Source organism: Protomyctophum bolini (genome assembly GCF_963924005.1).
Source record: "Protomyctophum bolini genome assembly, chromosome: 4".
Lineage (NCBI taxonomy): Eukaryota > Metazoa > Chordata > Actinopteri > Myctophiformes > Myctophidae > Protomyctophum > Protomyctophum bolini.
In genome coordinates this window covers 39,172,213-39,186,529 of record NC_137865.1, presented here as the reverse complement: position 1 = coordinate 39,186,529, position 14,317 = coordinate 39,172,213, and the positions used below count along the sequence as shown (strand labels likewise).

Sequence of the window (14,317 nt, the reverse complement as noted above, 5' to 3'; positions counted from 1 at the left end):
TCTAATTAATTACATAAGTAGTTTGAATTAGTTGAAAGTTGACTTTGGGGGAAAAAGTCACATACCTACTTCCACTGTCTATTATATTTAACCCACCAACACTATTCTGACCCTACAGTCACTGACAACTGTTCTCGTATTGGCCTGTACGTATTATAAACTGTCCTCACTCGGGTTTCACTTCAGACTAGTGATGAACAACAATGTGCCATTTTATTTGATTGACTTTGTGTGTTCCAGGGGTATGATTAAACGCATTGCGTTTCAGTTCACCCCATACAGCTGGGTGAAGTTTGAATGGAAGCCAGCATCAAGCCTGCGACGTTGGCTGGCTGTACTGGGAATCATTTTCATGGTACGATAAATGTACATCTGACTGACTGTCTTTCTACATGTCTCTCTTTCAGTGGTGTAGACTTTACACCACTGAAAGAGAGTACTTGAGTAAATGTGCGTAGTTACTTTACACTGTAAAGTAACGCACATTTACTCAAGTACTGTACTAATTTTGTAGTATTTTTTTACTTTACTGGAGCATTTACAAATTGCAGTACTTCTACTCTACACTACATCTCAGATGTTACAATTTTACAGTAGATTTTGACTATTAATACAAAACCACTTCAGCCATATATACATTTCAACCATTTGAAAATGATCTACATGCTCACATTGCGCATTGGGAGCTTGCTGTTTTCAAAATATATTTTTGAAAATTTGTGAAATGGTACATTCTGCAATCTGCATAATGAAAGAAGATTTGACTTTTGGTAATTTTAAGTACATTTTGATACCAATACTTTTTACTTTTACTCAAGTAAATTTTGAATTCTGGACTTTTAAGAGAGTATTTCTAAATTGCAATATTGATACTTTTTAGTACTTTCCCCACCAATGCTCTCTTTCTAGTTCCTGTTAGATAGTTTCCTTTTAGATAGTTGACAACTGTGTAGCTGAAGACTGTTCTGTGGGAGCAACTTCTTGACTGATTCTCTGTTAGTTCCTGTTGGCAACGTATTGACTGCTTCTTTGTTAGTTCCTGTTGGCAACGTCTTGACTGCTTCTCTGTTAGTTCCTGTTGGCAACGTCTTGACTGATTCTCTGTTAGTTCCTGTTGGCAACGTCTTGACTGATTCTCTGTTAGTTCCTGTTGGCAACGTCTTGACTGATTCTCTGTTAGTTCCTGTTGGCAACGTCTTGACTGCTTCTCTGTTAGTTCCTGTTGGCGGAGTTGAACACATTCTACTTGAAGTTCGTCTTGTGGATGCCTCCGGAACACTACCTGGTCCTCCTGAGACTGGTGTTCTTCGTTAATGTCGGCGGAGTGGCCATGAGGGAGATCTACGACTTCATGGACGACCCGTGAGTCACGCATAAACCCTGCTCTATAGGGCCAGAAGTCACGACAACATCCCCTTATACTTTCACTATATCAGCCACTGTTACTGTATATTTAACAGCTGTATTATTGTTACATTATTTTGGCAATTGTTCTAATGTATAACACGTTATTGTTTGTTGTAACTACTATGTTGCTCTCCCCCATTGATGCCTGGTGCAACCTATACGTTGTTCTACCTTTGATGCCAGCGCGCTCTCTGTGTCTCATCAGCTATTGCTATACATGTAGCAACATAACGGTATTTAAAAAAAATAATTAATCAGAGTTTGAAGGTTTTCAGAAACCTTAGGTCAGGCCCTAGAAGGTGTTCCCAGATTCGGCCTCAGGAATCAATGGGTTAACAAAAAAAAAAGTTTTAATTACTTAAACGCTTTAGTCTTGACTTGGTAAACCGGACCTGAATTGGCTCTGTACTTTTTCCTCTACAGTCTACACCAAATCAATTGACAAAAATAGTGGATCTACAAGCTCACACGACACGTCACACTTGTAGATTTGCTATTTTTTTGGCTAATGTTCCCCCATGCTAGGGTTCAGTCAAATTAAAAAAAAGTAAATTAAGGCCAATTGACAACTGTTAATAATTTGAATTCCACAGGCGGTTCTATAAAAAGCTGGGTCAGCAGGCGTGGCTGGTGGCGGCCATCACCGTCACAGAGTTCCTCATCGTGGTGAAGTACGACCCCAACACCATCATGCTTCCCATTCCCTTCATTGTCACTCAGTGCTGGGTGCTGGGAATCATCCTCATCCTCACCTGGACTGCCTGGAGATTCTTCCTACGGTAAGGTGGAGGAGAGGGAGGCAGGACTGACAAATGGAGAACTACACTTTCAGCAGTGTGTGTGTGTGTGTGTGTATATGTATATGTGTATTGTTTTGTACAGTTTGAACACAAAATGTTTTTAAGCCGTCTTCCCATCTTCTCTTTTCTCCAACCCTCCATTTTATTTCTCTCCACCCCTCCAGTGACATCACACTTCGCTATAAAGATGCCCGACGTCGCAAACAGGAAGTCCCCGGAGACCGGGAACGACCCCTAGGCAACGGTAATCCGCAAACCCCGTCTGGGCGGAGCAAACTCAATGGCAGCTCTGATTCGCTGCGAAGCAGGAAGTCGTGAGGAAAGCGGTGCAGTCTTCTGGTCTACACTGTCGGTTAGAGTCTGTTTAAAAAAAGAGAAAATGAAATTAATGGGACAAAATGAAGGATAAAAAATGCGACATCACACACATGCAGAAGTGGCTTTGTGTGTGTGTTTGTGTGTAGATTGCAGTTCTTGTGCCTAAATCCGAAACATTGCGTCATTCCAACACAGGCTTCTCCACAGTTAGCAACACTAAAAATCAATACACTAAAAAGCCCCTTTCCCACAGGGAATCCATTGCTGATTAAAAAACATATTCTGTGTAGGCAGTGCAGACTAATATCATTGCGTAGATATTAGTCTGGAACTTCAGTGTGAAAGAGGAGCGGTTCCAAACAGATTCCAACGTCACAGCAAAAACGTCTCACTTTGAACAGTGTGCTCTGATTGGTCAGCCACAACTCTGGGGTGAGAGAAATGTCATTCAAACTGAGTAGTGCCAGACCCAATCTGCCCAGGGCATTTATTTTTCCGGTGGCAGATTCGTCTGGCTTCCTGGCTAGATAGTCATTCACACGTTGACCTCCTTTACGGAGAGGTTCTTTATGGTCTCTGTTCCCACATTAGATGAATGTTACGGGTACAGCACATACTGTGTGCACGGGAGGTGTCTAAAGTACGCATGACTAGGCATTTGGGCATGATATAATATGTATTTCGGACGAATAGAAATCCTCCACTGCACTCATACCTTCATAGCTACTGCTAGTTAACTCTCTGCTCCAGTCGCGGCCTCACCATTGCTCGCGTGCGTGCGCTGTCTCTCTCTCCGCCCACTCCCTACGCACACAACCTAGGAGTTGTGCTGCTTTTAGAACACCAGGACATGCAGAATCCTTCAAGTAATTGCATTGTTGTTGGTAATCTGCATGTAAATTAAAATTTCAGCATATTTTAGCTAGACCCAACTTTGTTCATGTGAAGTTTTTTTCTTCTTTATTTCATTGAAGTTTAGAAGAGACAAACATCATACATTATGAAAATCTAACTCCTTCAATCCCACATCATATTATGCAAACCAATCACGGTAGGGAGTTGGGACATTTGTGTACCTGTAGCACAATAACCCGGCATTCAAGACCAGCGCCTATCTTTCCACAGGACGCCAACATGCATTGGTTTTACATGCCAGTGGAAAAGGGGCTTAACCTACACACACACACAGGCAGGGGGAGAGGCATTTGCAAGTAGGATGTAGTCGGAACTGACAGAGGTAGGGCAGGGCTTGGGATGTTAATGGGAGTGGTCTGTATATGTTGGTAGTGGTTGCGTAGTTACCATGGTTATGATTCCACACAGTGGACTTACCTCATTGTATTATTATTTTTTAAGTCAGATCTTCCGGTTGAAACATAAACGGGAGAAATATTGTATTTTTGTTATTTATATGAATCAAAATCGGGGTGACAAATTATTTTTGTGGGTTTGAAGTACGGAAGTAAAACATGGCTTAATGAGAGAGAGAGAGAGAGAGAGAGAGAGAGAGAGAGAGAGGGGATATTAAATGGTAGGAATGAGCTCTTCTCATAAAGGTAGACTGGGAAAACAAGCTATTTTGGAATCCTAAAGGAATTGCGTATCGACCAATAAAAATGTATGGCAGTTTCCCCCACATCTCTTACATGCACTGATTCCAAAATGAGAGATGGGCGTGCGCAATATGGCTGCCAGCCTTTGTAGATAAGCTCTAAGCATAGGTAGGTCCATCCTGTTGTTGTGTATATCAGTGCAGACGAGGGGGTCAGAACCGTGTCGGGTTTCATCCACCTCTATGCAAAGTTCACCTAAGACTTTACTCTATTAGCCACAGTGTTGCTAAGAAACATCAGAAATTAAGCATAATTCAAACTCACCAGTCAGAAGGTTCTATTCAAACATTGTCACCCTGTAAAAATCCTGTTTCTCTCTAAAGTTTTGGAAATAATACAATTCCTCAATTGACACCTCAATTCAGTGTTCTGAAATGCATTTTCACTGATTTGTCTCAGAACCAAATAGAGGTATTTAAAATATATATATTATGGAGCATTGAGTCCTTCAGATATCATGATTTTATAGGAAGATATCAAAACGATTGACTGACTACACTTCCCAGAATGTTTAACAGCACAGCGAGTCCTGGGAGAATTTCTTTCATAGTTCATAACAAATAATTGCTCTTCATATTCTGACAGAGACCTCTCTTAAAAATAAGACAGCTGTAGTTTGTAAAAGCTGTAATATATTCTTGCTAAGCTAACTGACGATTATATATGCACCCTGTAAGAACTCTAGTTTGTTATTGTGATGTTGTTTTTGAACATTGAAGAACATGAAACACTAGATTGTTGATTTGTGTTAGAATTTGAACTCTGTGTAACTCTACTGCCCCCCGCAGGCAAAGAGCAGCAACTAGCTAGTGTAGATGGATGGATAGCTAGATGTCAGGAGGTGGGTCACCAAAGACTTCTATGCAGAATGCTACTAGGAATCATACTGCCCACTTCTGTACCAACAGTACCTGTGATAGGAGAGGAGATTTAAATGTTTCCATCGGGTTCATTGCTCACAGTTACCTGTTTGTTTCTGTAGGGGTGCCCGCACGCAGTACACGGTTTGTCCCTGTTGTCTCCACTGGACAGACGGTGCTGTCTGGTTTGTCTCTGTAGGACAGTCTAAATTAGCGGTTCCCAACATTCTCTGGACCAGGGCCCACTGGAAAATATCCAAAGCGCTCACCGCCCTCCCAATGTGCCGTGGTCAGATGGGTGGGCGGCGTGCATTTTTAGGTTTATTTTAACCAACGTAGTATACTTTAAAGTTCAAATTTTTCGTGTCTTAAGGAAAAGTAATTTTGTCCCTTTTTAAAAATATATATATTTAAAAACAAATCACACTTGTGTGAAGTGAGCGGTGCCTTGTAATGTGACGATGTATGATGAGAATGTCATCATCATACATCACATTCCGTGCTCAGCCAATCAGCTGAGCATATTCCGTGCTTAAACGGACCCGAGTGGAATAGTAAGAGTGCGGCGACAAGCTTTGATCTCACCGCAAAGCGGGTGCCTATGGGCTATAGTTCCAAATATTAGAGCTATCCCATTGAGATAGAATGAGCACTTCCGCATTCCATTGTTTCAATGGGAGTCAGCGCTAGTGTCACCACTCTCATACTATTCCACTTGGAAACGGACATACACACAAAGCTGTGCATTGGAGCGGCTGCACCGCTCAAAAATCTTAGGGTTTTGCCCATTATTTCTTTGCAGACCCTTTTGCTAAATCTTCACGGCCCACCATTGTGCCCCGGCCCACATGTTGAGAATCGCTGTTCTAATGTACATTCAAGACAATCATAGAGCTCTCATACAGCTGTTCAGAGAGCGGACAGTTAGTGTTGTTTGTCCCTGTTATTTGTCCCTAGGTTAGTCTAGAGCAGTCGTTCCCAAAGTGGGGTCCGGGGACCCCCAGGGGTCCTTGAGGTAGCTCCATGGGGTCCCCAGCTAAATGATAGTTTGGAACCAAATGGACCCTTATGGGTCTGTAACTCAGAGAGTGTACAAATGGAACCAAATGGACCCGTTAAACTCAGAGTTAATTTTACAATATAAATTGCCGGTCCCAGAGATAAAAATGCCATTAAATGGGGGTCCGTAGACTAATGCATGTCAAACTTGGCGTCCTTGAAATTAAAATGGTTGAGAGTCACTGCTATAGAGTCGTAAAAATCTTCTGTTATGGGGGGTCCCTGGCATCTCTTCAAATGGGGGTCCGCGCGCTGATAAGTGTCCATTTGGGGGTCGTTGACATGAAAAAGTTTGTGAACCACTGGTCTAGAGGTGCTGGTTGGTTCTGTAGGACAGACAGTTGGTGCTGAGTGATAGTGTAGTGTAGGACAGCTGTAGTAGGTAAGCTGGGACTAATACAGTCCAAGACTGTCATGTCTTTAAACCAAATCCACGTGAAAAGGGATGTTGAGTTCTTAGTTACTAGTCTTTACTAAGCTACTCGAGTGACAGCTTTAAGAAAACTAGAAATGCACTCTGTCGAGGTTGGCAACTCGACAGACAAGTACTGCTACAAGTACTGCTACTAACTAATGTCTATTACAACTGCTGTTCTAAATCCTTTAGACCCGTTATTGACCTTATATCAACCTTGAAACATACCTTAGTTACATCACCATCAAAAGCCAATAAGGGACCACCATTCTTCCATCACCAAACATACCTTAGTTACGTCATCAAGAATGGTGGTCCCTTATTGGCCAGTGGACAACACCGACATACCCAGCCGGTCGCAGTACTTGCGCGCTCTGCTTGCACAAGTAATAAGGCTGTAAGTGGAAATGGCTTTAATATTTTTATTTTTTTTATAATCCAGTTCAAACTGGATTATATGAACAGTCTGAAAATTTGTGAAAATGCTTATGTTCTCGTTTTTTGTTAGTCACGCCTTTCTAAAGTGTCGCAAACCATATGCTGTCAGAACAAAATAAAGTTTGTCGACTGATGTCATTAAGAAGAACTATGATTTGTACAGGACATTTCATATGCAAGTCAAACTCAACGTGCTTCACAGAAAATGCACAGAAACTGGCAAACAGAACGCAACACACGGCTCACTTCATCAATTTCAGTTACTTTGTTATAATTGTTCTGAACCAGGTGAAAAGGACATATCCACTCTTCTTCCAGTGCAGGTGTTCATATTTATTAACACCTTGATATAATAAAACATGTCAGTGTGTAATAATAAAGGTTTATACTTCATCAAAGGGAGATGAGTTAACTTTCTCCTGGTTTTCAGCACCACTTCTCTCTCTCTCCTTTTGGAGAATGTAAAACGATCAAGAAACAAAATAGAAAACGGGTATCCCTGCTGTGAGCTTATCGGTCGGATGGTTTACTCACCGAATCAGATCATTTCTGGACACTTTGAGATGCTAGAAGGAGAAAATAATTTTCCAAAGATTCAAGACGGAACCGTTTAGTCTCCTATTAAACACTGTTGAGGTTGTTTCTGAAGGTTGTGTAGTTGTGGGTTTCCAGTCTTATGTGCGTGTATAAACCAAATGGGTAAAGAGCAGGGACTACTTGTGTGTTTGACTTGGTGCTGTTGTTGTAGGACAATATTAGTGCGGTTTGTCTCAGTAGTCAGTAGGGCAGAACTTGTGCTTTTTGGCCAAATAGATACATTTGTGTGAATGGCACTCAAACATGCTGAGTCCAGAACAATTCTCTTCTTCCTGTGAATGTATATCAACATGGATTCTGTGCAGTCCCTCTCTCGGCCACACAAGGGCAGTAGAGCATCTCTTCCCCAGTTACCTTGACAACAGTTTAGTGCTGTAGTCTGTAGAAGCCATTTTGTACGTGGTTTGAATAATGTGAATATGTCAAAGGATGTAAAAAAAGAAAGTGATATGCTGCTGTAACATGTTATTTTATAATGTTTACAATAAAATCAGCTGAAACTCATTAAAAAATACGCTTAGGCGATGACTGTGATCATTACCGTTTGTTTAATCACTTACAAACATAACAGACCATTTCATAAACACAGCCAACGTGCTTCTGCTTCACCTTACTAATTGGCTAACCAAGGGCCTTAGGCCAGTGGTAAATTACTCTGGGCATCTTCTGACCTTAGAAAAAGTCACTTTATTCATAGTTGTCTGACAGAAACAGAAACCGAGTAAACACAGTCAATAAGCAATGACACAGCTGGCTTCCTAACATTGCTGGCAATGGTGATAACAGCTTTACACCCCGATAAGATAAAAGCATAAAATAGGTCAGTCGTGTTTGTGGAAAAAGGCCTATTGCTCGTTTAGTCTTTCCCAACAAAAGAGAAGACTGCTGTATTACAGTGGGATGTATTCATAAATGTATAGAATGGATGAATAGGATGGCAATTGCCAACCCCTGGCGTTCGCATTTAAGCTCAAATTGTGTTCTTTTGTGCATAATACTCTCCACTCGAGTGTTTTTTTGCAGATTAATCAGATTTTAGAATGGCGCTGAATGCAGTTGTGTGGTCTCAGGAAATGAGGTCACATGAACTGTGAGACAATTACTGCAGAATCGGATGTTATTGCAAACTTTTCCTTGTATCAAACAAACGACCCGCTTCATCATTCAAATCAACATTTTTTTAAATAGGGCTTAAAGGGCAAGACCACTTTTTGATGGAATTTGCGGAAATGATAATTGCGGGAATTGTGGAAATGGAAATTGCGGAAATCGTAATTGCGGAAATTGCGGAAATTGTGGAAATGGAAATTGCGGAAATGGGAATTGCGGAAATGGTAATTGCGGAAATTGCGGAATTTCCATGATGTAACTCCAAAGGTGTACAAGAAATCAAAAATAATAAAATAATAAATAATAAAATCAAACATAACGGAACACACGACTCACTTCATCAATTTCAGTTAACACAAAGTTTATTCAGATAATACAGAGCATCACAAAACCCTGTTTTGTTTTATATTAATGTTAACATCCTGTTGATTTGACTATTTGAAGATGTGGATCCGGCTCCACGGATCCAGTCTGGGCTTTCTTCCTAATAAAAATGGCAAAATCAACAGATAACTATACAACTCAAACCTCAAAAAAGTGGTCTTGCACGTGGTTTATTTCTGAAATGACGCCTCAGAATTGAATATAAGCAACACATTGCATGGCACTTTGTCACCGAAACATGAATCAAAGTTATAGTGTCCCAACCAGAAGGACTCCAGTTCCACAGGAGTGGACAGGAAGTGTCCCTTGACATTTTACTTGGCTGCCACAGCAGACAGCTGGTCCCTGATCCGTCCCAGGCCGTCCAACATGGTGTCCAAAGACTCTCTGCTCAGCTCCACGGTTACTGAGGACTCTCCACCTCCTAGACATGATGCTTCCTCTATCTGAATGGACAGACACACAATCTATGGTAAACAATGGCATTTCTACCTAAAACAGTGGCATGGGTCAGAATGTAGTTTCCACTTATGTTGTACAACATATAGAGGACATAGTTGGGGAGGGTGAGTGAAAGTATTTTTTTGCTTTATGAACATTTGCCAAAAATATGGATGGCAGGATTCATTTTGTTAAGATGTCTAATTTGTCTATTATAGCTCTGCTGTCGGACAAAAAACAGCTTACCGTATATTATATTATGAAAACCTTATATGTATATATTTTTAAACAAAGCAAAGTTGCTATTGTGACTATTGTGAGATACTTGCATGAGAGGCGGTGGAGTTAGCTGCTATAGCAGAAAGTTTGAGGGTCCAATGGAGTTAGTTGGTTTTGTCAGAAGCACTTTTTAATACTTCATTCGTTAAAATTTTTTTAACCAACACACAGACATCAAGGGTGTTTAATAGCTTTGTTTTAATGAAAAGAAAAACCTGAAAAATAGAGTAAGCTGGTTTCTGCGGGACAGCGACAATATGTTATTATGTACTCTGTATACCTGTAGTTGTAATAAACAGGAAGGAACAGCCATGCGGCTGATGGAGTCAGATGCGGTCATCATGTCAACTCTCCAATCCAACTGCTTTAGCTGGGGAAGAGAGACTACATACACACACACACAGTAAATATATTAACAGTAAATCTGATCTATGTAATGGCACTCTCATGCTGCACACAATATAGATATGATTAAAAAAAACTCACTATGATTGTTGAGAGCCTCGTTTCTCCACGCCACACTGAAAAATATAGAAATCAGCCGTCGTCAATCCGATCTACTCACTATTTATAAAAAGTAAAAACATTTTATAATCTTCTTAATAAAACATATTTGACAAAAATAGAAGTGAACCTGTATTTCATAATTATAATCCAATTATAAAAGAAAGTACATAAAAAAAATATATAGACGTGAACCTGTGTTCCAATATAATCTTGGTGATGAGGGTTTTGAGGTTTGAGTGGAAGGACTCAGGGAACAGAGAGAGAACCTGGTCCGCGGTCTTCATGTTGGACAACACTACGCAGTGGGACAGGCTGTGCAGAGCTACAACCACCTAGAGTGACAGGTACCAAACACACACTTGTTTGTAATTGTATTACTATAGTTACGATAGTAGGACAATTGCATTTATGAATGCAATTATTTGGTCTTTTTAACCCCTAAAACCTGAAAATAGACGATCTACAAGCTCACAATGTGTCGCTACGCAACAGATCGGCTACTGTAAGTCGATCTACAGAGCTTGTACATTGCCTTTTTTTTAACTAAGTAGCCAGGCCTATAACCCATAAACCTAACCTCTAATTGCCTAACCCTAACCACCTGAATATTCTTTTCCCTGTGAGGACCAGGAAAATTGTCCTTGAATGTCAACTTTTCACATTCTTCTACTGTACTTGTTGGGACTGTTGGTCCTCACAACTAGTAGCGAGCAAACGCACACGTGTGGTCGTGCACACACACACACACACACACACACACACACACACACACACACACACACACACACACACACACACACACACACACACACACACACACACACACACACACACACACACACACACACACACACACACACACACACACACACACACACACACACACACACACACACACACACACACACACACACACACACACACACACACACACACACCTGTGTAGCTTCTGTTGTAGAGATGTTCAGGACCTCAGCTGTTTTCCCAGCCAGCTGCTGTGACTCTGTTGCTGCAGGTGGAAAACTCTGAGCACACAATTCACGCACAGCATCCTTAGATGGAGCCTGAAACGAACGAACACGAACACACACACACACACACACAGCTTTTACTGCAGGAACCCCCTCAAAGACCCCTGGAAGTTTGCAAACCCCACTTTGAGAACCATTGGTTTAATGCAACACATAACACAGCTTTAATGTTATAATTGTAACACAAACAATATGGTGACTGTTCATAACACTGATGTAAACCAGTCTTAGTGCTTTTTCTGGGGTTTAGCCTCTTAGCAGTTTTTGTATTGACTTGTATCTTCTTTGTACCGATTCTGCAATCTGTTAATACAATTCAATTAATCAATCAACCAACACAATACTAGAAACCAAGACAATATTTAGCTCAATTAGCTGCATTGTAGAGTAGACACAGACAGAATAATTACATGTTTGACATTTGACGACAAATAGTGTTTCAGAAAATAAAGTTATTGGTGATGATAAATAGACTACATCTCTTCGAGTTTTAATCTGCACACATATGTCACAAATTCAAAAAAGACAGTAGACCTAAAAGACGATGTCAATAAATATTTAGCTATTTAGAGATAAATTGCGGCGGCAGCTCTTTACAATAAATACCTTTAGAAGTAGCTGTAAGGAAGAAAAATGTTCATCTGTAACAGCAGCCATGTTGACATGTGACGATGTGATTGCTGCGTGTCATGTGACTTAGTCTACAGTAGGGGGGATGATGGGAAATGCAGTTCTACAGCAGTATCTGTTAATATTCCAATGTATTCAAGCCTATGATTCAAGCGTATTAGGGGGGGGGGATCTATGGAGGTTCACAGGCATAGTCCACAATTAACAGGTCCAAAAATGTCATAATAAATACCACAATGAAATAAATACTATTGACAATGAAATAAATAAAAACACAAGGATATAAATGAAAATATTTCCATAAAACACATTACAAAGTTTTTTGTTAAAACTCTAATAACTGCTCTCTACGGCTATTTAATAAAGAGTGGGTTTCCAATTTCAGCCAATCAGGACAGAGTACCTATTTATCAGCTTCAATTTGATAGCGTTCCAATTTTGTCTGTTCAAAGTTTTTTATTTGTGTCTGTCATAAGAACTTCCAATTTCACTTGTTTATCCTGTATTGTGTACTATATGAGATCTCTCTTCTGATTGGATAAAATTGGTATCCCAGCCTGAAAATGCATTTTCTGTTTACTTAACGGACCACTTTTCAACCTATCTTCATCTAATAGGTCCTCACTAATAATCATGATAAAATGGCACGATTTCTTTCTACTCAGTCTGTGTCTCATAGGAGGGCTCCGGGCAGTTTAGAAACCGTCCTCTAGTGACATCATCATTAGGCTGATTTCTTTTTAAACAAGATTTCTTTACAAAAATGTTTAGATTTTCATTATCATGAGAACGATGGCTTACATTTTCGCATTGCAACCTTTCAGGACTAGAAAGCCTGCCGTTTCTATTGGCTTGTATTCCCCATCGATGATGTCACTGGAGGACGGTTTCTGAACTGCCCACAGCCCCCCTATGAGACCATTGCACCATTTTATCATGATTATTAGTGAGGACCTATTATATGAAGATAGGTTGAAAAATGGTGAAGTGGTCCTTTAAGACCTGGAGAGACTAGGGAGACCCCTGTTACTGAACAAACACTCGATAGCAATGAATGACTACTAGCAGAAAAGTGTGTGTGTGTGTGTGTGTGTGTGTGTGTGTGTGTGTGTGTGTGTGTGTGTGTGTGTGTGTGTGTGTGTGTGTGTGTGTGTGTGTGCGTGGGTGTGTGCGTGCGTGCGTGCTTCCTGGGGCTTCACTTCAGCTTCTTTAAAATAGAACAGAGTATCTCTTACTGTGCTGCTATGTTGGCTCCTAATGTGCTTTGAAGCTGGTCTGATACATTTGGTTTGATCTTCCATGCAGATGCAGAATGCAGATATTTTTTGACACAATGCTGTGTTGTGTTTTGTCGATCACATTTAGCTCTGATCAGGGCAGATCCCACCTGCTGTGTGGATAAAAAGAAATGCTTTTAAAATGTTCTAGTCCACACCAATGCAACACGATGCAACAAAACCGTTGCAGAGAAAAATTACACAGGTCTGAATTCTCTCAGTGCAGTACTTAACATGAGCAAGAGTACACATGTTAAATCCAACAAGAATCTGTATGATGGAATTCCAAGGGTGCAGCCAGAAAATAGCAGCCAGGAGAATGAGACTAGCAGGACACTGCCAAAGACACCAAGAGCTGCCAGCTCTTGGTGCGCTTGGTTCTCTGTGGGAACCAACACACGGGCACCGGTCACAAGGACGTCCCACGTTAACATTATGTGGATGTACTCAAGAAAGACGCAGAAGCGCAAAACACCAAAGACTGATTGGAAGCAACGATGGAGGGCTCGTCTGAGGACGACCTAGAGAGATTGCAGGTCAGCATCCGGGTGTGCACTGTCCAGTTGCAAAGCACATAAGTTTTAGGCTTCTGTTGCAGGTTGCAATTCGTTGCATTATGAATCTTAATGATTTGCAACACAGCTAGTTAGAACTTGCATATTCTTGCAACATTCTTGCCAAACTGTGCGGACCTGCTGCAACAGGTCAATTCAGGCCACTGCGATGTCCTGCAACCGGTTGCGGGTTACAACTGGTTGCAAGTTACAGCTAGTTGCAATTTACAAATAGTTGCGTAATGCGTTGCAAATTATTGGTGTGGACAGGGCACACCAATGATTCAAGCACAGACTATAATATTTCCTGTACATTAGTTTTTCAGCCCACTGTTAAATTATTTCCCAGTCAGGAGAAGCTAATATTGGGTGTTTTTAAAGAGTGGTCAGCAAAGTCAGTAGTTGAACCATACAGACATATGTTGAATTTGTCACTGGTCTGAGAAAATGTCACAGGTACGCAAACACTGAGCTGCTATTTCTGGACCTTAGACTGTTAGATCAGAGCTGCTTTGAAGACTGACTGGCTGGCTAGCTGGCTGTTTGACTGACTGACTGACTGACTGGCTGGCTGGCTGGCTGGCTGGCTGGCTGGCT

The 14,317-nt window shown here is 41.0% G+C and overlaps 2 protein-coding genes across 4 annotated transcripts in view; one reads left to right on the top strand and one right to left on the bottom strand.

Annotated features, from left to right (window-relative positions):
- Positions 1-7,951, top strand: part of LOC308313555 (phosphatidylserine synthase 2) — a 21,961-nt gene extending 14,010 nt beyond the window's left edge. For all 3 annotated transcript variants that reach the window (XM_080760743.1, XM_080760742.1, XM_080760744.1), the window contains exons 10-13: positions 241-355; positions 1,217-1,362; positions 2,001-2,186; positions 2,372-7,951. In XM_080760743.1, coding sequence (XP_080616869.1) covers positions 241-355; positions 1,217-1,362; positions 2,001-2,186; positions 2,372-2,525 — 601 coding nt within the window. In that variant the 3' untranslated portion in view covers positions 2,526-7,951. The remainder of the gene's footprint in view (positions 1-240; positions 356-1,216; positions 1,363-2,000; positions 2,187-2,371) is intronic.
- Positions 7,952-8,034: 83 nt separating this feature from the next.
- Positions 8,035-11,936, bottom strand: commd9 (COMM domain containing 9). Its single transcript, XM_080760751.1, has 6 exons — positions 11,866-11,936; positions 11,167-11,292; positions 10,421-10,560; positions 10,208-10,242; positions 10,002-10,105; positions 8,035-9,447 (listed from the first exon to the last, which is right to left on the bottom strand). The coding sequence occupies exons 1-6, from the start codon at positions 11,914-11,916 to the stop codon at positions 9,316-9,318; spliced, it is 588 nt and encodes a 195-aa protein (XP_080616877.1). The 5' UTR covers positions 11,917-11,936; the 3' UTR covers positions 8,035-9,315.
- Positions 11,937-14,317: the final 2,381 nt, after the last annotated feature.

Bases quoted from the DNA above. Each gene is read 5' to 3' on its own strand.
- commd9 (XM_080760751.1), bottom strand. From the start codon at position 11,916: ATGGCTGCTGTTACAGATGAACATTTTTCTTCCTTACAGCTACTTCTA. The intron at 11,293-11,865 runs GTATTTATTGTA...CGTTCGTTTCAG, and splicing joins CCTTACAGCTACTTCTAAAG to GCTCCATCTAAGGATGCTGT. The intron at 10,106-10,207 runs GTGAGTTTTTTT...GTGTGTATGTAG, and splicing joins CGAGGCTCTCAACAATCATA to TCTCTCTTCCCCAGCTAAAG.